Raw genomic sequence first — 25295 nt, 5'->3', positions numbered from 1 at the left:
ACCGGAAGTGCAAACAGGCTGGCACTTTATTCTACAGTGTACAAGCATGGCCACCGTAGCTGGATTACAGGTGATCGTAACCATGGAAACGAGAATCGTATAATGCTATGGAAAAAAGGGAGATTTTTGTATAACACCAGTAAAATCTTTCTCGCTCTTCATTGGGGGACACAGGAAACGTGGGTATATCTCTGTCCTCTAGGAGCCATTGACACTAGTAAAAGCTGTTAGCTCCTCCCCTGGCAGCTATACCTCCTCCAGCCTGGAGAGAGAGCTTCAAGTTGTGTACAAGCAGTAGGAGAAGCAGGCCAACAAAGAAAAAAAACATGGAACACCAACCATGCCAAAAACTGGGGTTCTAACCAGCAACTGTCACAACTGTGGTCGAACAACAATACTGGGTGGGTGCTGTGTCCCCCAATGAAGAGCGATAAAGAGATTATACTGGTAAGTTATACAAAAATCTCCTTTTCTCGCTCGTATCATTGGGGGACACAGACCGTGGGTATAGCTGCTTGCTGCCCCTAGGAGGCGACACTAGGCTAAGAAGTGATATGCTCTCTCCAGGCTGGAGGGGGTATAGCCTGCAGGGGAAGAGTTATCAGTTTTTAGCTTAGTGTCGTAGGAGGCAGACCTCCCTGCTTTTGCAGGGCGGCTTACTTTTATTATTTTATCTTTTTCCTCTTTTAGGTTTGGGGAAACAGAGTCGCCTAGCCACTCTGTCTACCCCGGGAGCAAGGCCGGTGTCGGAATCCCTCCCCGCTTGCCCTCCCCAAGAAACGAAAGTGGACCAGGGCAGCCCAGCTCCCCTGCTTCCCGCCAGCCAAGGGGTCACCTGAATCCGGCGAGACCCTCCGCCATTCCAGTCTCCTGCCACTTCGGGTGTCAGCGGCTGAAGAGGTGACCCTGCTGGTACTCTGATGAAAGGGTGAAGAGAAGAGGATAAAGATGGGGTGAGTAGTCCGCATTGGGTAAGTACCTCGGCCCCCCCTCCCCCTTCTCCTTGGTCACCTCATCATAAGATGGAGGACCTTTTTCCTCAAGTGGGCCATTCCCTGGTGAGGGCCCCACATTACCTCAGGCCCCAATGTAGGTTTGGGCTTCTGTCCATACTGGGGGCCTGGGTTCTCCTCATATTCCGCCAGCAGCCGGCACTGGTTCGGTTGTACGGCCTGCGGGGTGAGCTCCCGCGGCCGGTGTTCAGCCAGGGCGCTTGAAGAGCGCTGCTCCGGTCACTCCACTTCCCGGCCGGCTATTCGTTCGGCCGGCGCCAAAATTTAGGCCCCGGCTCCTCTTCGGGCCTACCGGGACTCAGCCCGTGCAGTTTTTTAGCGGCACGGGATGGGTTCCCGCAGCGAGTGGACACACCCCCTCCAGATCAGTGGGCAGATATCGGCGGTTGCTCTTCAGGTCCCGCTGTGGTAACCGGCCGGCAGTACCGCCCGGTCGGCTGTGCGCCGAACTTTATGTCCCGGCTTTATGTCCCTAGTAGGCCGCAACTTTCATTCCAGTTATGGAGGGGGCGGGTTCGTCCTTTAGGCGCGGATTCTCCCCGACTAGCTGTCGCTCCTCCCCCAGGTGCCCGCTGAGCCGGGTTAACCCTTTATGGCAAGTCGTTTGTTTGCAGCCGGCACTGGATTATCCGGTGTCCCCTTTCTGCAGGCCAATTACCTTAAATTAGGAATTTAACCCTAACCCCTTCCTGCCGGCATGTCCACCCTGGTGGTGGGGTATGGGGCTGGGCCCATGTCCTATCCGGACAGGGGAGGATTGCTCAGTTTCCCAATCCGCCCTCCGGGGCTGTTTGGGTGAGAATGCACACATGAAGAATTCCCAGACCACCCTTCTGGGTCGTCTGGTGTATAGGCTACCACATGTGAAATCCAGGGAGCACATCTGAGGGATTCCCAATCCACCATACGGGCCGTTTGGTTGATAATACTCCACCTGCACAAATACAGGGGAGCACATCTGAAGGATTCCCAATCCGCCCGCTGGGCCATTTGGTTGATAATACTCCACCTGCACAAATACAGGGGAGCACATCTGGAGGATTCCCAATCCGCCCGCTGGGGCCGTTTGGTTGATAATACTCCACCTGCAAAAATACAGGGGAGCACATCAGAAGGATCCCCAATCCGCCCGCTGAGGCCGTTTGGTTGATAATACTCCACCTGCACGGATCCGGGGGAGCACATCTGAAGGATTCCCAATCCGCCCTACGGGACAGTTTGGTTGATAATGCGCCACCTGCACGGATCCGGGGGAGCACATCTGCAGGATTCCCAATACGCCCTACGGGGCCGTTTGGTTGATAATGCTCCACCTGCACAAAGCCAGGGGAGCACAGCTGCTGGATTCCCAATCCACATGCGCAATCCAATGGAGGACCTCTGGCAGTTCCCAATCCACCCTCCTGGGTCGTGGGTTGATTGAGTGCCGCCCGCACAATCCAGTGAGCGGTCAGGTAGGGATGCCGATTCCACCTCCTGGGTGGTTTGATGGTTATATCACCGCCGACACAGCCTGGAACTGCCATGGCTGGATGCTAAGAGGTAGAGCTGCGCACGAGCAGGACACTTCCTCCTCGGTCTCCTCCACCCTTCCTCATTAGGGTGATATTCAGAACCCTCCCTTCTGACAGGGGTTGGTTCTGAGGGAACAGTTCTGCGGACTCTGATGTGAATCTTCTAGACTGCATCCATGCTACCGGCAGTACTGATTGTATGCATTGCCCCCTTCCTTAGGCGGCATTTGCATTACTACTGGATACAGTACTTACCTTTTGTATTCCCTCCTTCCACAGGTGGACTGACTGCACTTGCACTGGTCAGTGCCAGCCATTCGCGTCTCCCCTTTCGGTTGTTGACGGAGTTGCTGTTCCACTGGGTACAGCAATGGCGTTATGCATTAGCCTCTCTCATAGGAGGCGTTATGGCTTTATCGCGGGTGGCAGTGTTTACTGTAAGTATTACCACCTTGCATAGGTGGAGGAATTCTCTACCCACCGGGTACGGGACTATTCATATGCATTATCCTCTTCCATAGGGGTGTAATTCTCTGCCATTGGGGTCAATTCCTGCTGGGTGCATTACCCCCTGCCATAGGTTAGGTACTTGCGCTAACTCAGGATACAGTACTTCCTATATATTTTTCTCCCCTTCATAGGTGGAGTAGTTGCACTTCCATTGAGTGCAGTGCTTACGGTACGCGTTACCCCCTCCATGGAGGGGGTTATTACACTACTGTTGGATACGGTTCTGATTATCTCCCTACCTCCCTTCCTTGACGGAGGATTGCGCTACCACTGAATACTATACAACAGTAGTGGCATTACCCCCTTCTACATCTAACAGGAAATCACTGAGCATCTATGCATGCTTTCATTCAACTAAGCCACGGCACTAGATACCTTGGCTTCCTTCACGGGTGGGCCGCGGCAACAATCGTTACCATTGGTGCCTGGTACTCTTCATCTAGTGGTATATGGATACTGGGACTGCTCCCATACTGTATCCTCCCGTCTCTTCTGGTACTGGTTGTTGGCGCAGATAGGTCGTCCTTTGTTCTCTTAGGGGGAAGGTCGCTCAGCAACACTTCAGGTGCCCTAGAGATTTCCATCCCCATGGGCCTCCACCGTTCAGGTTGGTCAGAAATTGGTCCTCTACAGCGTGTGGTGTGCACGCCATTATACAAATGTTGGGATTACGATCCAGCGAGCCCAAGGTTGCACTGACTCTGTATTCTGGGCCACCACTCTTCCTTATTAGGCGAGGGTGTTTTGCTGGCATTCTGCATTGGCTACTACGGAGTGTTCTCCAAGTCAGGATGGCAGAGTGGTCTAAGGTGCCGGACTCAAGGGTTAATCTCTTCCGTGTATGGGGTGTTCGGGTCTCCAAATGGAGGCGTGGGTTCAGATCCCACTTCTGACAAAAAGCAAGGGTAATTTTCACAAGGGCCGGAGATCGAACTCGTGGCAGTGGGCAGCCCCCTCAGGAGCAGGCTGTAGCTCTTACTGTACAAGGGGTATTTGCATCTCCACTACATGCTAGGGTTCCTACTGAACATTCCTATTGCACAGTTCCTTCATCAGACGGCGGTTTCTTCTGACTCTGGGATTGGTATCCTGTACGGTGTGGCCTCCTCCTCAGCTGGAGTGTGGCCTTTGCGTTACTCTGGCAGCTTCCATTGTATGGGCGCCTCCTCAGGGGTGTATTACATTACCAAGAGATCTGTAAAGTGCCAGTCTCTGATGGCAATGGGCTTTGCCCTGACCTCTTAATGGTTTTCATTACTGTTAACTGTCCGTTGCTCTGACAACTATTGTTCTTGGGTCGTCAACTCGGGTTTTGCATTGGCGTCAATGCCATAGCTATCAGCACCTTACTTGGGTGCGCTCGACTGGGTAGCTTAGTCCCTGTGGCACTCGTCTACCACTACAGTGATACCTTCCTTCAGTTATGATTACTTCTGTGTCACATCAAGCGATGGTGGTCATTCCTTTCACTGCTCCTTCCGGGGGTGGACTACGGTCCCCCCAAGCCAGGCTGAGCGGGTGACTGTCACACCTTGCCACCACTGGTAGGGATTTCGTTCCTGGAACGGAACACCCCTATTTTTCTTTCCTGTCCTTCCTCTAGCTGGATTGCTGACCATCTTTCCCTTCGGTCTCTTCGACCGGTAGCAATGGGTTGTATAGCTATGGAATCCGGGATCTATTTTTTTCCACGGAGACTATCTCTTGTCTTGGTCTCTGCCCGGAAGTCAATACATGTCACTTATGGGGTTTTTCCCATTACCGGTTTCTTTTACCCAGAGGAGGATCCTGCGAACTTGGATTTTGGTTCCGCTTCCACAGTTGGCCAACAACCGGCTTCACCCCGACGATCTGTAGATCGCTGGAGGCGTCTCGGGGACAAAAAAGCCCCCCCCCTCTGGGGCTTCTTCTTCTTGTACGTCCATTTGTCCTTTGTCATTTGCATCAGGCAGTGCTCCGCCCAGAATTTTCTTTCTGGTGGAAGGTCGCCGTTTTCCGGGTCATCTCAGAAATGGTTTTCTCCTCTTTCTCCCTCGTATTTTTAAGGGCGGGCTCTCCATCAGCCATCTATTTTGGCCTCGGAGATTTGCTGGTCCATATCTGACGCGTTGGCGCGTTCCGCTGTATGGGTTTTTTGCCTGATTTTCTTGGAGGTCCTTGTCATAGCTGGCGTCTTCCAACGGGATGTTTTTTTCCTGGGATGTCTGACTGACGGTTGCTTACTAGCGGAGTGTTGGCCTGGCCGACCAGCGGTCGTCACTTCTCGGGTTCATCTACTCCAGGCATCGCCTTGGTCTTCCGGCAAGTTCAGAGTTTTTCAGGGGGCTTTTCTAGACATCAACTGTTGCTGCTCCAGGCAGCAAGATCTTGCAGGCGGCAGCGGATTACGCATCCTTGAGGGTGTTTTTTCTCCATGGGCGTGTGATTTGTTTCCCTCCCCGTGGACTGCTTTAGGACGTCCCACGATCTGTGTCCCCCAATGATACGAGCGAGAAAACGAGATTTTTGTGAACTCACCTGTAAAATCTCTTTCTCGCGTAGTTCATTGGGGGACACAGCTCCCACCCAGTGTTCTGTTTACCGCACATAATGGCGGTTGGTGGGCCAGTATGGTCCTCAGTTCTGGTTCATTCTGACTGATGTTTGTCAGTTCTGGGTTGTTTACTGTATTTTCCTTTATTGATTTTTTTTCTCCTACTCCTTTTGCTTGGGCACAAACTGATATGCTCTCTCCAGGCTGGAGGGGGTATAGCCTGCAGGGGAGGAGTTATCACTTCTTAGCCTAGTGTCGCCTCCTAGTGGCAGCAAGCAGCTATACCCACAGTCTGTGTCCCCCAATGAACTACGCGAGAAAGAGATTTTACAGGCGAGTTCACAAAAATCTCATTTTCTCACCCATATTCATTTGGGGACACAGGAACCATGGGACGTCCAAAAGCAGTCCACAGGGAGAGGAAAAAAAAAAAAAGGAGAAACTGCCGCCTTCAAGACCATGCAGCCCCGATTCATTCGAGCCCAAGATGCGCCCACCGCTCTGGTGGAGTGAGCCGTGACACCTAAAGGCGGAACACTACCCCGGGCACGGTAAGCCTCCACAAATGCAGCCTGAATCAAACGTGCGATTGCCACCTTGGAGGCTGGCAATCCCTTGCGAGGACCCTTCGGAATGACAAAAAGGGAGTCCGTACGGCGGAAGGGACCGGAGGCTGCCAAATAGATCTTCAGAGCTCTGACCACGTCCAAATGATGCAACTCTTTTTCCTTGGGGTGTAAAGGAGATGGACACAGTGAGGGAAGGACAATTTCCTGATTAATATGGAAGTTAGAGACTACCTTCGGAAGGAAGGAAGGAACGGGCCGGAGAACCGCTTTGTCCTTATGGAGAACCAGGAAGGGTTTTCTGCAGGAGAGCGCCGCCAACTCGCACACCCGTCTGATGGAAGTGATGGCTATGAGAAAAAAACACCTTCCAGGATAGGAGTGAGAAAAATCTCCCGCAATGGCTCAAAAAGGAAAAGTCTGGAGCGCTGAGAGAACTAAATTCAGGTCCCAAGATGGTAAAGGAGGACGGTAGGGGGGAACCGTATGCGCCACACCCTGAAGAAAAGTCCTTACAGGCCACAGAGGGCGCTGGAAAAGGATAGAAAGTGCAGATACCTGAACCTTCAAGGAACTAAGGGCTGGACCAAGGTCCAATCCTGACTGAAGAAAGGACAGGACCATGGGGAGAGAAAAACAAAGTGGTGGAATACTAAGCCAGGAAGGACCTCCAGGTCCTGTAATAGATCCTGGACGATGCAGGCTTCCTGGCCTGAATCATAGTACGGACGACATCCGCCGAAAACCCTCTGCGCGTTAGAATGGCTGTCTCGATGGCCACGCTGTCAAACAAAGAGACCTTAAATGCTGATTGAGACGGGTCCCTGCGAAAGAAGGTAGAATCGCCGGAATGCCCTCCATCCTGATTTTCCATAGAACCCTGGGTAGGAGGGGAAAGGGGGGGGGGGGGAAACGCGTAAAGGAGGGAGAATCCTTGTCAGGAGGAGATCAGGGCGTCCACGCCGCAAGCTTCCGGGATCCCTTGCTCGGGATAAGAAGATGGGAAGTTTCCGATTGAGTCGAGGCCATCAAATCCACGTCGGGGAGACCCCAACGTAGACAGATCGTCTCGAATACCTCCGGGTGGAGTGACCACTCGCTTGGATTTATCGTGGTCCTGTCGAGGAAGCCCGCAGTTCAGCTCTTCATACCGGGGATGTAGATTGCTGAAATTGCCGGTACATGGGTCTCCGCCCCACCGTAAGATCTTGGCAGATTCCTGCATCGCCGCGAGGCTGTGCATTACCCCCTGATGGTTGATGTACGCTGTGGCGTTGTCCGACTGGACTCTGACGGGGTGACCCTTCAGGAGGTGAGTCCAATGCCGGAGGGATAGAAGAATCGCCCTGAGTTCCAGGACATTGATCGGGAGTTTAGACTCTGACCGAGACCATGTGCCCTGGGAGGGAGAACTCCCCCGCCAACCCAGGAGACGCGTCGGTGTTAACAACCGTCCAGGATATCGGAAGGAAGGACCTTCCCGGAACTGGAACCGACAGCCACCAACAAAGGGACGACCTCAACTGAGGAGAGATGCGGATGGGACAGTCCAGGCTCTTGTCCAGAAGATCTGTCACAAGCAATTACGGAACGAAGGGATTCCATCCGAAACCGCTGGAGACTGAGAAACTTATTCAGTAGCTTGAGGTCCAGGATTGGGCGCACAGAGCCCTCCTTTTTTGGGATAATGAAAAGGTTCAAATAGAACCCCTTGAATCTTTCTGCTGGGGAAACAGGAGAGATGACTCCCCGATCGAGGAGGGACTGAATGGCCTGGGAAAAGGCGGACGTCCGCTTGGGGTCCCGTGGAAGACTGGTTTGAAAAAAAACTGTCTTGGGAAGGAAGAGACAGGAACTCGATCAAGTATCCCGAGGATACAATCTCGAGTGCCCAAGCGTCGGAGACGTGGGCCCACCAAACGTCCTGGAAGAGGAGGCGGCGGCCCCCTACCGTGTTGGGCAGGGGCGCACCTTCAGGCTGAGGACCGCTTAGACGCAGGTCTAGTGGCCTGAAGTCTGGGACGCCAGGAGGGCTGTGCCCGAAAGGACGGCTTTTTGCGTCAATCCTGGGAAGTAATTAACCTTCTCTACATGATAAATGCAATTTGCTGAAGTGAGACAACCCTTTTAATGCCTTATTCACACATCAGTGTTTTCCAACAGTTGTGAGCCAAAATCAGGGGCAGCTCTAAGTACAGAACAGATGCAGATCATTCCCTTATACCTGATCTGTGTTTAGGCTCACAATCACTGACCAAATAATGAATATGGCATGGTGAATGAATGAATAAGGCCTAATGCGGATTTACACTGCTGGACTATGTAGGCAATTATCAGGCTCATCAACAGTGGTGAAGAGTAGCAATCACCTCCACTGTATGGGGATGAGCAATGGCTACTTGTATCTCCTGTCCTCATACAGATTAAATGCTTCTAGGCAGTAGATCACCGTATAGCTTGCTCCTGAGGAAGGGGATTTATTTACTTCCCCTAAACGCATCAAGCTAATTTTAATTGGAATACAGCAACCTTTTGATGCCACATCCTGTGAGGTCCCTGTTTTACCACTCTGGGATAAGAAATCCATTACATCTGTCAAGCGATCTCGGTGCGGGTAGGAGTGTATCGAGTTTGTCTCGTACTCCCCTCCCTGGTAAAGTAAGTGGTTAATATACCGTTTCAAAATAAGTATCTACCTCACTCAGAAGTATGTATTTTTTTTTTCTTTTCACTAACATACCTAGGATTGGCATTTCTTTGGCGCCCCCACACTTCATATGCACTCTGTGTATATTCCTTTTATTAAGTTTTTTATCTTGCTCTATATTCACAGTTCACCCGTTTGGGTTGAATTGAATACGTAGGGTGCAGCCAGTGTCCAATTCCACACCACTTCGCTTAGACTCTAATTAATAGAGAATTCCCCTGGCGCTTTGTAATCCTGTCTTTTATCCCTTTTTCCTACCCGAATTCTGGTTACATTTTACAACTACTTTGTTTACTCAACAATAGGAGGTTGTGGTCTTTTCACAGGAATTGGAGGCAAAGTGTACCCATGCACCCTGCTAAGAAGTGAGGGAGTAGAAGAGAAGGTGAAAACTGACTGCAAGTCTGTCAGCAGTTTTTTTGTGCTTTTTTTTTTTTAGCCTGTGAACAAAAAAAACAACAAAAAGATTAATAAATTAGCAAAACTACAGCATGAACTTTCTTACACTTCAGGTTCTGGTGAATGTGGTGGCCTTATTATCCTTGGTCTCCCCCTAGGTTTCTTCTGTGTAACTTCTGGGGATGCTAAAATTCAAAATAAAGAACACAATCCATTACCTTATATACATTGTTTAACTGGAACACTTATAAAAGGGGTTTCCATCTTACAGGTGACTGCTGAAACCCACCACACATACAATCCTTAGAATGAGGGAGCCCCAAGCCCTTGTTTAACTTTTAGGCTTTCTTAGTTCAGTTCCCCGCACAAAGGATGGACAGGAGATTGGCCTTCTTATTGTGCCATATTCTAGCAATATGCTAAAACACCGCTTCTCAATCTGTGGTATGCACACCCCAGATGGTATGCACTGCAGGGTAAGTGGTTATGATGGACTGCCCTAGCATGCAGCTATGTTTCATTCAACTGTATTGCCATCTTGAGGGCAGCAATACAGTTGAATACTACAGTGAGCCATGGGAGACAGTCTCCCTTCCTGCCATTCATCCTAATTGGCCAATAGGCCTGGAGCCCATGAGAGGACGGCACAAGTGTGAAGATGCCATAGTAACAGCCTAAGCCAGTATGTAGGCATCTCAAGATGAATGCTGGAAGAAACCTGTGTCCTGCATCGCAGACAATAGCATGAAACAAAAGTGAAAGGTGCACCAAGGGGGCTTTATTACTACTGGGGGCATTACAGGCTGCCATTATAACTACTACGGGGCACTATGGTGGGTTTATTACAACGGAGGGCATTATGGTGGTATTTACTACTACTTGGGACACTATCGGGGAATTCTTACAACACGGAGGCACTATATGGGCATTACTACTACTGGGGCACTATAAACGGAATTATTGGTAGGGGCACTATGGTGCAGATAAACTATAGGGGATCATTTTTGCTACTGCTGGACTATGGGGGCATTATGAGGGGCATAATTATTGAGCAAACTATGAAGGGCATTACTACCAATAGGGGAAATTCTGGAGAAGCATTACTACTACTTGTGGGACTTTTGTGAACAGTAATACCATGGGGGGCACCTGGCACAATCAGAGGACGCTGTTTGTTGCACTATTACTGCCAGGGGCACCATTTGTTAGGCACAATTATTTTTGAGTGCAGTGTGTGGCAATACCTATTGAAGGAAAACTCTGCAGAGTCGAGACAGGGCTGGGAGATGGCGTCACGGGCGTCTGGGCTAAATGGAGAAGGGGAAAGAGAATGTCTACATTAGAAATGTCACTGAGGTAACTAATGTAATATATTCTTCTACGTTTGGCAGTGTGGAATGCAATTTAAAGAGTAATAGCGATCCATCATGGGTCCAACTTTGGTGTCTGTCATTTTGCCAGGTGTTACACCCTGTGCTATTCTTTGCATCAAATCTGAAGGAACTGCTTAGAGGAGCTCAGAACAGAGCCTATAACAGCCACGTGAGAATAGCATTATGTCTGAAGGTTCTCATTTATCCAGGTCATGGTATATCTGTAAAGAATAAATCAAGGCAACTGGACTTGCTGTAGATTTCTTGAAAACGTTTCACTCGTTCTTCCAACGAGCTTAAGAATTTCTCAGAATTGAGGAAAGCTCGTTGGAAGAACGAGTGAAACGTTTTCAAGAAGTCTACAGCAAGTCCAGTTGCCTTGATTTATTCTTTACAGATGAGAATAGCATTAGTTTGTTAAAGTATACCTCCAGCATTACAGACGAAAAATAAAACGTCTGTGTTTTCCATTAAAAGACAATGAAAATGAATGCCCATCCTGTATGTCATGCTTGCCCCAATGTTGACTTCTCTCTTCTTTTTACTGCAATTCAATTCATATAAAAATGTGCATCATGGAGAAAAACATGGACGGGCACTTCCTGGTGATGACATTTACTACTAATTGCAGTCTTCAGAATCAGCTAAATAAAAGACATGCTAAATAAAAGACATGCAGACCACAGAGATAGAGAAACCGAGCATGCAATCTTCACAGTACAAGATTGTTAGTTCAGTAGCTGGAATGCAGTTACAATCAAATGGCTGTACAAAGACCAATCCTGTATGGAGACTTACTGGAAGTCCTCCATGGTATGGATACTTATTGGCAATACTCCATGGGAAAATAATATGCAAAGAGGTATCTCCCAAGGAAAGAGAACCATCTCACTATAGGGGTCACAGCGGTCGCAGTTGCACCCGGGCCTCTAAGCTAGTGGCGCCCCCCTTGCCAGTGGTGTTGCATGTTTCCCTTTATAAGATGCAGTGTGTCTTATAAAAGGGAATACTAGTGAGCGCTTCCATTATGAAAAAGCTCACTAGTATGCAGGAGGCGAGGAAGTGAAGCGCTGTAGTTAACCCTCCTCCCTGCTTGCTCTTCTCAGGGCCTGCGCTTCTGTGTCCTAGCTGCCTACAGGGTCAAGACGTACAGAGCGCACTGTGACCTGACGCTGGAAGTCTGGTATGATATGGGGGTCTTATCCGAGGTCTAATATTGGGTGGGGGTGGGTCTCATCTGAGGTATCTGAGCGTCTCTTTAAGGAAGAGCCAGTACTCTGCCAAAGCTGCATCCAAGGCATCGTACCCAGCCAGCCAGAATCCTACTCAGTACTGATGATTGAGAAAGCATCCCAAAAAAAAGCCATCTATGGATATCTGACTTGGCTATATTCCCTTGTCATTTTCAAGGCTTGTTAGAAAGTTGGATTTTGACCCATAGGCGACCACTTCCAAAAGGTGGCCCTAGAGAGTTCTCAATCCTTGGGAGATACTTCTCATTACTGTGACGATGGCATGATCTGTTGCGCGCTCTCTCTCTCTTGCTCTCACGTGCAGAGAGGACACATGCCTCCCCTCCAACTGGTGATCGAGTCTCCAGGGTCTGCAGTTTTGGAGGCGGCAAGCCATTGATAGCGATTCCACAGTGAACAAATAGCACACTGCAGATTCCTGGTCTGATGGATGGGCTACAGCATGGGAAAAGAATACAAACAGGAGTCAAGGCCCCATGCACACAACCATATTTTTGCTGTGGATTGAATGCGGACCAATTTATTTCATAACTCTTGTCCATTTTCAATCATTTGCAATCAACAATAGACATGGTTACAATGATTCAGAAAAAAACAAAAACAAAAAAAACAAAAAACACACTGATGCAGCATGGACATCAGTCATATTTTTTGCAGATCTGCATTTTGAAGACTGCAAAACACATATGGTCATGTGACTGCGCTCATTAATGAGAAAACGTTTGTAACTGGAGGCACACTATAACATTTATCACTGATCACTTCCTTGGCGGTAGTCGGTTGCAACTTCTAGAACAGGGCTTCTTAAGCTTTTCACACCAAGTACCCCATAGTGAGGTAGATTGTACGTGATAAATGTGGTCTTGTTGCAAAGAGCACTGAAAAGAAAAAAAATATTTTGATGGGTCGCTATTGGCTCATTTTATGACAATTGAGCTACTGTACAAAAGACCTTAATAAAAAAAATTCAAAAAAAGCGTCATACCCAACTTACGTGGTCTACCACGCTTTGGGCTAGGCTTGGGCGGTGTCTGTGGAGAGGCAGCTGCATTTCGCTCTGCCTCTGCCAAAATATCCACCTAAAATTGAATTATATTTTGCAGATTACAAGTCAGTTAAAACACATTCTACATTACATGATTTCAGTGTGAAACTATGTAAAATATATTGGTGGAATTAAAAGATAATTGAATATAGATTTTTAGAAGACTTTTTATTAGAGATTTGAGACACCTTGGACACACGGGGCATACTGCCTAAAGAGTTACATGCAACTTTGTCCTCTATGGAATATCCACAGGATAGGCCATAACTGTCCGATAGATGTGGGTAACAATGATCTTGGGAATGGAGCTCCGTCTAGTGGGACGCAGATGTGTGGCTCTCTACTCATTGAAACCTTCATCAGTCAGACATTTATGGCACATCCAGCAAACTGAATAGTTAATAAATCCTGGTAAACATAAACTGTCAAAAAGGACAGCTTCAACTGCCCCCAGAGATGCAGATCCTGGCAAGTAACATGAACACCACATCCTATGAATGTTCTATGGCTATATGTAGTTGATAAAGGGAGGTTTTGCTAATTGGAGATTTATATCCATCTCCGTATTCTGTTCCTAGACTGTTGTCTTAGTTTTTCTATATAACCCGCTTATTCTGTGCATTATAGTCCTTCATACACCCCTGGAGTAACATAACCCTCACAGATACCTCTATATAAAACTAGTTTACTGATAACAAAGATGAGATGACAAAACAATGGACATTACAAGCAGATACAGATACACCACCACCACACAGCTGCCTCCGTTCTTGCCCTCCCTGGATAGTAAGCAAATGTGGCTAATAATGTGTATGTACAGTACAGACCAAAAGTTTGGACACACCTTCTCATTCAAAGAGTTTTCTTTATTTTCATGACTATGAAAATTGTAGATTCACACTGAAGGCATCAAAACTATGAATTAACACATGTGGAATTATATACATAACAAAAAAGTGTGAAACAACTGAAAATATGTCATATTCTAGGTTCTTCAAAGTAGCCACCTTTTGCTTTGATTACTGCTTTGCACACTCTTGGTATTCTCTTGATGAGCTTCAAGAGGTAGTCACCTGAAATGGTTTTCACTTCACAGGTGTGCCCTGTCAGGTTTAATAAGTGGGATTTCTTGCCTTATAAATGGGGTTGGGACCATCAGTTGCGTTGTGGAGAAGTCAGGTGGATACACAGCTGATAGTCCTACTGAATAGACTGTTAGAATTTGTATTATGGCAAGAAAAAAAGCAGCTAAATAAAGAAAAACGAGTGGCCATCAATATAAGAAATTAAGGTCAGTCAGTCCGAAAAATTGGGAAAACTTTGAAAGTGTCCCCAAGTGCAGTCACAAAAACCATCAAGCGCTACAAAGAAACTGGCTCACATGCGGACCACCCCAGGAAAGGAAGACCAAGAGTCACCTCTGCTGAGGAGGATAAGTTCATCCGAGTCACCAGCCTCAGAAATCGCAGGTTAACAGCAGCTTAGATTAGAGACCAGGTCAATGCCACACAGAGTTCTAGCAGCAGACACATCTCTAGAACAACTGTTAAGAGGAGACTGTGTGAATCAGGCCTTCATGGTAGAATATCTGCTAGTAAACCACTGCTAAAGGACAGGCAACAAGCAGAAGAGACTTGTTTGGGCTAAAGAACACAAGGAATGGACATTAGACCAGTGGAAAGCTGTGCTTTGGTCTGATGAGTCCAAATTTGAGATCTTTGGTTCCAACCACCGTGTCTTTGTGGGACGCAGAAAAGGTGAACAGATGGACTCTACATGCCTGGTTCCCACCGTGAAGCATGGAGGAGGAGGAGGTGTGATGGTGTGGGGGTGCTTTGCTGGTGACACTGTTGGGGATTTATTTAAAATTGAAGGCATACTGAACCAGCATGGCTACCACAGCATCTTGCAGCGGCATGCTATTCCATCCGGTTTGCGTTTAGTTGGACCATCATTTCTTTTTCAACAGGACAATGACCCCAAACACACTTCCATGAAGGAGAGTGATGGGGTGCTGCGCCAGATGACCTGGCTTCCACAGTCACCGGACCTGAACCTAATCGAGATGGTTTGGGGTGAGCTGGACCGCAGAGTGAAGGAAAAAGGGCCAACAAGTGCTAAGCATCTCTGGGAACTCCTTCAAGACTACCTCTTGAAGCTCATCAAGAGAATGCCAAGAGTGTGCAAAGCAGTAATCAAAGCAAAAGGTGGCTACTTTGAAGAACCTAGAATATGACATTTTTAGTTGTTTCACACTTTTTTGTTATGTATATAATTCCACATGTGTTTATTCATAGTTTTGATGCCTTCAGTGTGAATCTACAATTTTCATAGTCATGAAAATAAAGAAAACTCTTTGAATGAGAAGGTGTGTCCAAACTTTTGGTCTGTACTATATATCCAGAGTCCACCAATATACTGTCTACTAGATCTACACTTCTACCTAATTCACATGTACATATAAAGACTCATGTATAAATAGCCTATATCATCTACACATGTGTAATGGAATACAATTGCACACAAATATCTATATGTACACAAAGTCTACTAGGATATTATACACACACACACACACACACACACACACACAACTTAGCTTGCTCCTGAAGTGCTGTTGGTCCAGGGGGTTGCAGGAAGAGAGAGCGAGTCCCCCAGTTTCACATAGCATACATGTTCCTGTGTCCCAGCACCTACTATTGACTCCACCCTGCTTTTACAATGTGCCCTTCCTACCTTTCTAACAAGGGACACAATAACCAAATAGCTTCTGGTCAAACTGATATCACTCAATGGGTGAATCTCACTGAATAATATCAGTATATACAATATATTTGTGTGGTCAGACTGAGGCTCTGGCTGGGAACCGTATGTAACAGTAGTTTTCTGCTATTAGCCTATATGCAAACATTTATATACAGGTGCTTACCTTTCTTTTTCTGCCTCTTTTACCTTTGACTATAACAGGAGGAGCAAGTAGAGCCTGACAAAAAGGATAAAAAGAACAGTTGTTAACAGGAAGAATCACTTACTGTATTTTTCACCCCATAACACGCAAAAAGTGGGGGGGGGGGAAATGACCCTGCGTCTTACGGGGCGAATACTAATGAAGTGCTTCCATTATGGAAGCTCTCATTAGTACCAGAGGACCAGGAAGCGGTGAAGGCTCTGTACTCACCGCTTCCAGGTCCTCGGCTGTGCGCTGTGACCTCAAGCTGTGCACCCCCAGTTCACAGCACAGATGGAGAAGGAAGAGGATCGTGATGCAAGGAGCGGCGGCGTCCAGGAGCAGGAGAGGTAAGTGTGTTTTTTTTAATGTTGTGATCGGGGGCTGATCACATATGCCAGCTAGTCTAAAACTGATGTGCAATTAATTTATTAAGTGAATTTAAATCGGACCAATGATTGCCATAACCACTTTCAATAAGCCCTAATCATTTTTGTAGAGCAGAGAAGAAAAATTACAAATATGGGTTGCAACTTATTTTATGGCAGTAAATCTATGATAATTCCCTCCGCGCCATTGATTTGTGGTGGATGAAGGTCAACAGAAGTAACATAGGATTGCCATGTTTTAGTCTTCTTGCAGCACTTTCAAAAGCACTGACTGGCATGATGTACTTCACAGGGCTTATATATGAGCCTATCATCTATGGCCAGTCGCTGCATAGCAAATTACCTTGAAAATGTTGTCTTATGAACAGTTTCAGGAAACCATGGCAATCAGCTGGGGGAAGCAAACTGTCATTATACATGGACAGGCAGGAGTAGTCAAATATGCAGCAGCTTTGTTAGCGGCTCTCCACTCTAGCTCGTAGAAAGGGTTCTGGAGAGTTGATATACGAGACAAAGAGTATGGCAGTTTTCTTCTTAAAATGCACTGCATATTTTTCAAAGACTGCATAGTGGAATTTTGTTTGATACTAGTGAAAGAAGGTGTACTTCGTCATGCTAGCTCCACTATAACTTACATCATTGCCAGAAAGGTGCTCGCTTTCTTCCTTTGAAGTATTTAACTCTTTCTCTGGAGACCCTAGTCCACTGGAAGATGTATCATCAGAATGTTTGCTTGAAATCTGTTATTGAATATACAAGTTAAAAAACAAGTACAAGTAACATACAAAAACGTACATCTACGAATAAAAAAATCATTTATTCAAAAAACAAGACTAACTGAAAAGACAAGATAACTGCCCTCACTGTGCAAGCTAAGGCATATCCATTTTTTCGGATATCATTTCTTTTTAGAATACAAAACCATACAATTTGAATGCACTTAAAATACTGTTCTCATAACTTTCTTATAATCAGTTTTCTAATTGTGCATACCGAATGCCATCTCTCAACATGGCCGTATTAAAGCTTGTTTTCAGGTTTGGGGATACATATAATTATGTTACAATTCTTTTGGGTAGAGAAAAAAAACCAGCAAAATATATATAATCTTTCCACTGTATTGGTATGAGCGAGGACCACTGCACTCACCCGTCCTCATACAGATTAATTGTTTCTGGGCAGCAGATCCTTGTTCGCACAGCACAATCTGCTGCCCAGATTGACGATTTAGGTGTCCGCATAAACAATGATTTTACCTGATGTGTGAATTCGTCTTCAAGGTTTTACTACTTTTACACAATAAAACACTTGTTTTTAACTCGCCTTTAACTAGTTTTACATGTAGGGTTTTAAAGAGGACTTTTCATAGGTCCAGACATTATAAAATATGTAGGACATAGTGCAGGGATCTAACTGCACTTACTATTTTTTCTGGGTGCCGCTCCGTTCGCCCGCTGCGGCCCCCGTTGTATTCTCCCGCCTGGTATGCAAATTTTCACATCGGCATAGGGAGGAGGAGACTGTCCTGTTTCTCAATGGGTCTCCTCCCCTGGCTGTGAGCTGTCCAATCGCAGCAGAGAGCGTCACAGCTAGAGAGAAGGTAATTTTATTTAATTTTTTCTCTCCCTGGCTGTGACGCTCTGTGCTGCCATTGGACAGCTCACAGCCAGGGAAGGAGACCCATTGATAAACAGGGCAGTCTCCTCCTCCCTGTACCGATGCAAAAATTTGCATACCAGGCGGGAGAATACAACGGGCGCCACAGCGGGTGAACGGAACGGCACCCAGAAAAAAAACTATTGTAAAAACTGTTTTTTTTAAATCTCAAGTGCTTAAGGTGTTGCCAGATGTTCATGTTTTTGATGCACTTCAAGCTAGTCGACAGTCGTATTTATACTTAATACTTTTTCTGGTTTTATGATCCACACTTTATTTTGGTTCAAAAACCACATAAAAAACCTGATTGTGTGGCAGCACCCTTAGTGTCTTTCTACTTACAATTTTTTGACTTAATGTAAATCAATTATGTTTACATGCGCAGAATTTTTTGCAGTATGGCTTTAGAGGTTATAAAAAATGCTTGCAGGTCCACACTCACACGGACACAAATGTAAAGCCAACTTTAGTCACATACCTTTGGTGTTAAAGTCTTCATTTTTTTGGGTGTTGTTGCGTCCTCGTTTTCTTCCAAGCCCTCTAGTGTCTCTTCTTCTGCCTCTCCCTCAGCAGCACTGATGAGTGCCAAGTAGTTCTAAACCAGCAGAAAGAAATTAGGAAGATATAACTTCCAGAAATAATATATTCCTAGCTAAAGTCTATGCTCATCAAAAATGCTCTTAACAGAGCAGCTTATGTTTTATTGACAAGTGTGTAGTCATAGTCGCTGCAGAATTACAAATGGCTGTAAAAAAGGGGCAAGTTTATGAATGAAGCATAAGAACTAATAAACTAGTGAAACTTATGCTAATGAACATACTCTTTCAATATACTATATGGTTTAAAGTTTCTTTCACACTGGCATTAGGACTGTCCGGTAGGGGGACAGCCTGCCAGATGCGGACTAACATTTGCACACGTGTGCTGCTGGAAGTAGTGTCCTGCGGAGAGGCGGCCGCAGCACAGCAAACCTGCCGAAAGGCCGCTGGACAAAAACCGCTGCGTGTTTCCAGCTTCTCCAATGCCGTGGTCATCTGTGGGGTTAAATGTCCGCAGTCGCCATTACCGCGCCAATCGCGGACATAAGACACAGATGTCTACTGTATAAAACCGCAGGCACTCGCTAGCTATTACGGTCTCTCCTCTCAAACACTGGGCACCATCTTTAAAGCCCAGACATCTGCTGTACATGCAAGGCGGATGTCGTGAAGGGATTAAAAGGGCATCTGTCAGCAGATTTGTACCTATGAAACTGGCTGACCTGTTGCAAATGCGCTTGGCAGCTGAAGACATCTGTGTTGGTCCCATGTTTATATGTGCACGCATTACTGAGAAAAATTTGGTTTACCTAGGGGTGGGCGATATGGCCTAAAAACTGGATTTTTTGTACTCACCGTAAAATCCTTTTCTCGTAGTAGGCATTGGGGGACACAGCACCGTGGGTATATGTCCAACTACCACTAGGAGGCACTAGACACAAAAAGTGTTGGCTCCTCCCAGGTGGGCTATACCCTCTCCACAGGCACGAGGCTATTCAGTTTGTACCAAAAGCAGTAGGAGAGAGAAGAAAAGCAAGGAACCAACAACTCCCGTACCGGGAAAGATCAAGAGACCAGCCCGGAGAAGCGGAAGTAAAAACATAGGGTGGGATCTGTGTCCCCCAATGCCTACTACGAGAAAAGGATTTTACGGTGAGTACAAAAAATCCAGTTTTCTCGTGCGTGGCATTGAGGGACACAGCACCGTGGGACGTCCCAAAGCAGTCCCTGAGGGTGGGAAAAGAAGAGACGTGCCACCGGCTGGGCATACAGGTGCAGGAGAATGTGACCATGTGACCCAACAGGAAAAAACACGGAATGGGCAAGAGGTCTCATAACAAGGAAGAAACCTCAGAAGAAGCAGGGAAGACTGCCAGCACCCCAGGACAAAATGTCTGGAAGAAAATCCCAAATGCAAGAAGGTGGCAAAAGGGAACACCAAGCGCAGCCAAGGGCTGGAGAAAAAATTAGGACAGCACCGCGTGTTGGAACGACCCAACGCCCTACATTGTCTCAGACCCAAAAAACCTGTGGCCATCCCCTGTAAGGCCAGCGGAGAAAAGAAACAGGGAAGCACTGGAAACCAAACGAGTGAGGGAAGCCATAGCAAGGCTCACATGTGAAGGGAGAAGGACTCCCCTCACCGCAAGGCCAGGTGAAGAAGCCAAGCGCCCCATGTAAAGGCGAAAAACCCAAGGCTGCTAGAGGAAACCGCCAACCCTTGGAGAAGGAGGGGGTTGTAGGTAAAAGCCAGGAACAAAGAACGATCACTCCTGCGTCCCCAAAAACAGGAAACGAGGCACAAGCCTCTGAAAACAAGATAGCACTGTAAAGCGCAAGACCAGAGGAAACTCTGGGCATGTGAAGTATCATGGAAAAAAGGAACCAGAGACAGGCCCAGGCAACCTTAGCAGGAACACACTGGACTGAGAGACATGGGAGTAGAAGAAGAGCACTCCAAACAGCCTAAGGAGGAAGGGGTCTACAACAGGAGGAGGTCCCTCCCGAAGGAGACCATACGGTGGAATTGCAAACCGTAGCACCAAACCACTCAATACCAGGTACTTGACGTGGGAGGATGGAAAAAAAGACAAATCCCAAGAGGACCTCAAATGAACAGGGACAGGGACTCCAGAAAGGAGTACTCAGATGGGCTCACAAGGAACCAGGAGCTGAACCACCGGAAGACAACGCAAGCCAGAATATCCAGGAAAGGCGAAAAGAAACCACCATAGGGGAAGGGCCATTGGCCATGGACAACTAGCCGCACCAAGAACATTGACCAGCAAACTGTAAACATTGTCCCAGAGAGGGCAAGTACAGCAGCCCGGGAGGTACCACAAAACGACAGACATCAATATGCATAAGGAATGCAGAATTCGCCATGAAAAAACCGGGGTAGCCTACATAGAAATGTAGAAACCAGCTGCGACCGGCATACAGAAAACTCGCAGGGGGGAGAAAGTACCTGACAAGTACAGACGACGGCAAGGTCCAAGGGGAACGCCCCTCCGCCATGCAGTACAACCAAGCAGAAAATACAAGGGAAAACCGAAAAACACCTGGACCCAGAAGGAACAACGGGGCCCTGACCGATACCAGAGCAATCAGCTGAAAATTCAGACAGGTGTGTGGCGCTCAGTGGTCCTGTCCTTGACCCGTCAGGGAGGACGTCCAGCGACCAAAAAAAAACGTGGACCCAGAAGGATACCGTGAGGCGGACATCCAGCGATGACCGAAAACCGCTGCCGATGCTCACCAGCTACATGTCCAAACAAGGTAGAAGATCCAGTGGAGATCCTTGTACTACACCAGGAATGGCCCGCTCAGCAATAGGAAACAATGTGAGTACTCCCCTATAACATGGGGTAATGCGGAGCACAGCATACCGTAGGACCTTAAAGAGAAAGCAAGAGCAACTCTAGCACAAAGGCCAACAACCACCTGGCCATGGAGTAGGAGGTTGAATGAGGACCACCCGCCGGACCAGACAGATCAGTCATATACTGGAGCTACCAGAAGCAGCACTAGACCGATAAGGTGGGGGATGGGCTGACCCACCCCTGCCAGATATGGTAACCATGCACATGCTGAACAAAGGTGACCTGGTGCCGACAGTGCCTTGAGCGGCACAAGGAGACCAATGAGTACGACAGTAACGGAGTGGCAGACGTATGGAAGAACCAAACGGATGGAACCAACATCTGCAGCACAGATTAGAGCTCGTGGGCAGAAAACACCTAGTAAGACAGAAACTGTCTGGGCCACAGATCGCACCATAGGGCCCAGCACTTTGGGTACTACAAACACACGCCTAAAATAAAGGTAAAGTGGCTGCATGTTGCCGACTAAGGAGAGTGGAAACATAGCCACAGCATCTGGGGATGCGACAGCATTCGGAGGGTACAGGTACACAACCTGTAAAGTAGAAATATGGCTGTGATAGAGGAACTACATTTAAGATCGAAGCAATGTGGCCGCATGGTGCACCCTAGACCCATAGATGTGCAACAGCAACTGCGTTAACAATGGAACCCATAGGGCCGCACGGTACCACAAAGAACAAGACAGGCGCACACTACAATCAGGTAGGTGCAATGGCAACAGAAACAGGGGCGCATAGTACACCATAGAAGCCAGACAGGTGTAACGGCTGCAGCATCAAAGACGGTTCAGGAACTCTACCTATGAAGGAAGTAAGATGGCTGTTTGGTGCACACTATGATGAGGTAGGTGCAATGGCCACGGCAACTGGAGGAGGCCTCAAAATCTCGTCCTGTAAGGGAGAGAAAATGCCACATGGTACACCATAAAGCCGGACAGGAGGAACGGCTACCACATCCGGAGATGGTGCAGGTACTCTACCCGTTAAGGGATCAAGGTGGCAGGGAACAGACAGGTGTAACTGAACCGGACAGGGGCAACTCTACGGCAATAGAAAGTGGCCTCTATGTCTCGCCCGTAGGGAGAAATGTTGCCGCCTGGAACACAATAGAGCCCGCCAGGGGTATCGGCTACAGCACCGGAGATGGCGTAGGTACTCCACCTATGAAGGGAGTAAAATGGCTGGGAACAGACAGGTGCAATTGCAACGGCAATTAAAGGCGGCCTGTAAATCTCGCCAGAAAGGGAGAAATAGTGCCGCACGGAACACCATAGCGCCAGCCAGGGGAATTGGCTACAGCATCAGGAGATGGCGTAGATACTCTACCTATGACGGGAGCAAAGTGGCTGGGAACAGACAGGTGCAATTGCAACGGCAATCGAAGTGGCCTGTACATCTCGCCTGGAAGGGAGAAATAGTGCTGTATGGAACACCCTAGAGCCAGCCAGGAGTAATGGCTTCAGCATCTGGAGTAGGTGTAGGTACACTACCCATGAAAAGGGGCAAGGCAGCTGTACAATTGCTCTTAACTCCCCAACCTACAGGAGGCGATAGCCGAGCTAACCGCTTGCCCAGAACAGGAACCCCCTGTAATGAGGTAGAGTAGCGAACACCAACACCAGGATGGGGACCCTGTGGAAACACTCTCAAATGTGTAAAGGATAGCCCCTGGTATAGGGGAACCAGGAAGGCTTGTCAGGGACAGCCTATGGCAGTGGTGCAGGAATCCCCCTGTTAAGGAGAAGGCGTACGTATCAGAGACACCGCGTAGGTGACTTAGTATGCTAAACACGGGGACGGCTGCCTTACCTGTGCGGTTGAATACCTGTGCGGTCAGGGGAGCACCATCCGAAAATCCACTAGAGGGGATACCAACCCTGGGCAGGAGAGGTTCCTCCGTCCACGTTCGTCTTGACCTCCCAGAGGGCTTCTGTATGGAGGAAGACCGCCTGATGCTCTGTTCCGAGGGAATCGGCGCAGAGGTGTCCCCAGAGGCAACGGATGGGGTGACAGGAAGGATTCGTCACCAGCCTCAGGCCTGTCCTGGAGGGGATCCGAGGATGCCGAGGAGGGGTGGGACCCCGTTGAGACCACCCGAGGGAGTACCGTGAGCTACCCCTAGCCGAACCCGGGTGCAGGTACCCCTAACTGAGCGTGCCCCATCTGCAGGGAGGACCCTGGGAGGGCAGAGGTGGCCGCAATTTGGGTTGGTAGCGGCCAGCGACACCGCCAGGGAGAGTCGGCCAAGGTCCCATGGCATTGACACGGAGGGAGCCCATTCATGGGGGACCGACACAAAGGGATTGTTCAGGGAAAGGATCTGGGAAGAGGTACTGCACCCAGCAGGGACAGGCTGACCGCACGGCAGCCATTGTTAGACCCAGAGAGGTGCAGACAGCGGACGCACGTGAAAACACGTGGCGACCGAGAAGAGGCTGGGAGAGGAGAGGCTGGGAGAGGAGATGCTCAAAAAGCAGCCAGCAGAGGCTGTCTATCCTGACCCGGACGCCCTGTTCCCCCAAAGAGGCGCTGCAGCAGCTTGTTCCCCCAAAAGAGGTGGTCAGCAGGGCTGCAGGGGACATGAAGCAATTGAGGGGAGGGAAGGGGTTAACCACTCCCTTCAGCAGAAAAAACACGTTAGCCCAGGAAAGGGTGAAGAGATAGCCCCTCCCAAGGGCCGGGCGGGGCTCAGAAAAGCCCGGGAAGCAAGGAGGAGGGGCCGGGAAGATTGTGGCCTAGCAGGCCCAAAAGCCGGGGCCTCGATTTATTAAGGCGGCCGGGAATGGAGCGAGGGGGGGGCGGGGTGAACCTGGGGCAGGGACACACGGACAGGGGAGTATACTCACCATCCGATGTCTTCGGGCGCAGCAGGGTCACCCCTTCGGCAGACTCAACATGGAAACCGTGGGAATGCCGGCAAGCCACTGCGGATGCAGTCCGTGGGGACTGGGTGACCGGCGATGGTACCGAAGTACGCGCCCGCAGGGGGGGGCAACTAAAGTGGAACACGATGGAGCCCCAGCCTGCAGCAGGTATAACGGTGGAGAACACCGAGACCTGCGGAAGAGAGAAAAAAGAAAAGAACAAAAAATAAAAACACAGCAGAACCTGCAAAAAAGCAGGACAGGTCTGCCTCCTACGGACACTAGACTAAAACTGAATAGCCTCGTGCCTGTGGAGAGGGTATAGCCCACCTGGGAAGAGCCAACACTTTTTGTGTCTAGTGCCTCCTAGTGGTAGTTGGACATATACCCACGGTGCTGTGTCCCCCAATGCCACGCACGAGAAATCTATATTGCAATATCATTTTAAGCATGTGTGATATATCTCGCAATATTCTATATTTCGGGGGGGGGGGGGGTTAAACTTTTGTCCTATTCACCCTAATAGAGCTCTATTAGGGTGAATAGGACCTAACATTCTTGAGTAGCGTCCTGGCTGCCAGGTAACCGATCGGAGCCCTGCAATTACACTGCTGGGGCTCCGATCAGAAGCTGCCACCCTGGGGCCACTGCCACCAATGATTTAATCGTGTGGAGGGGGGCCGCAATTAATATAATACTTCGAAGAGGGGGAGTAGAAGGGAGGGGCTGTGGCCACTGTGATAATGAATATAGTTAATATGCCCGAATACAAACGTAGCCTGCATGTGCATGTGCTCACGGTGCGCAGTAATAGAGGCCGGGTATGGGATATGGCCGGCATATGCAGGCTACGTTTGTATTCAGTCCCTCCCCTCCTCCTCCTAGTCTGTTCTCATTGGTGGTCAGCGGCAGCCGCACACAGTGGGGAGGGAGGGACTCCCTCCTTCCCCACTGTGCCTGCTCAGTAGAGAAGATGGCGAGTGCCGAAAGCGGCGCATGCCATGTTCTACTGCGATCTGGCGATATATAAACAAAATCTCTATCGTTGGCCAGATTTATATAGTTTATATCGCATATAGTCTATATCGCCCACCCCTAGTTTA

General features: G+C 48.4%; 1 protein-coding gene across 3 annotated transcripts in view; it reads right to left on the bottom strand.

The window, feature by feature from the left end:
• The window catches only part of PSIP1 (PC4 and SFRS1 interacting protein 1), a 118429-nt gene that overhangs the window by 54114 nt on the left and 39020 nt on the right, over window positions 1–25295 (bottom strand). For 2 of the 3 annotated variants that reach the window (XM_044272208.1, XM_044272198.1), the window contains exons 5-10: window positions 18384–18500; window positions 16885–16989; window positions 15843–15896; window positions 12854–12947; window positions 10487–10549; window positions 9349–9427 (exon numbers count right to left, since the gene is read on the bottom strand). In XM_044272208.1, the coding sequence (XP_044128143.1) occupies window positions 9349–9427; window positions 10487–10549; window positions 12854–12947; window positions 15843–15896; window positions 16885–16989; window positions 18384–18500 (512 nt within the window). The remainder of the gene's footprint in view (window positions 1–9348; window positions 9428–10486; window positions 10550–12853; window positions 12948–15842; window positions 15897–16884; window positions 16990–18383; window positions 18501–25295) is intronic. The other variant, XM_044272217.1, reaches the window with a different exon arrangement.

The sequence above is a fragment of the Bufo gargarizans genome, chromosome 1, assembly GCF_014858855.1.
Source record: "Bufo gargarizans isolate SCDJY-AF-19 chromosome 1, ASM1485885v1, whole genome shotgun sequence".
NCBI classification, from domain to species: Eukaryota; Metazoa; Chordata; class Amphibia; order Anura; family Bufonidae; genus Bufo; species Bufo gargarizans.
This window is presented reverse-complemented; position numbering and strand designations above follow the sequence as displayed.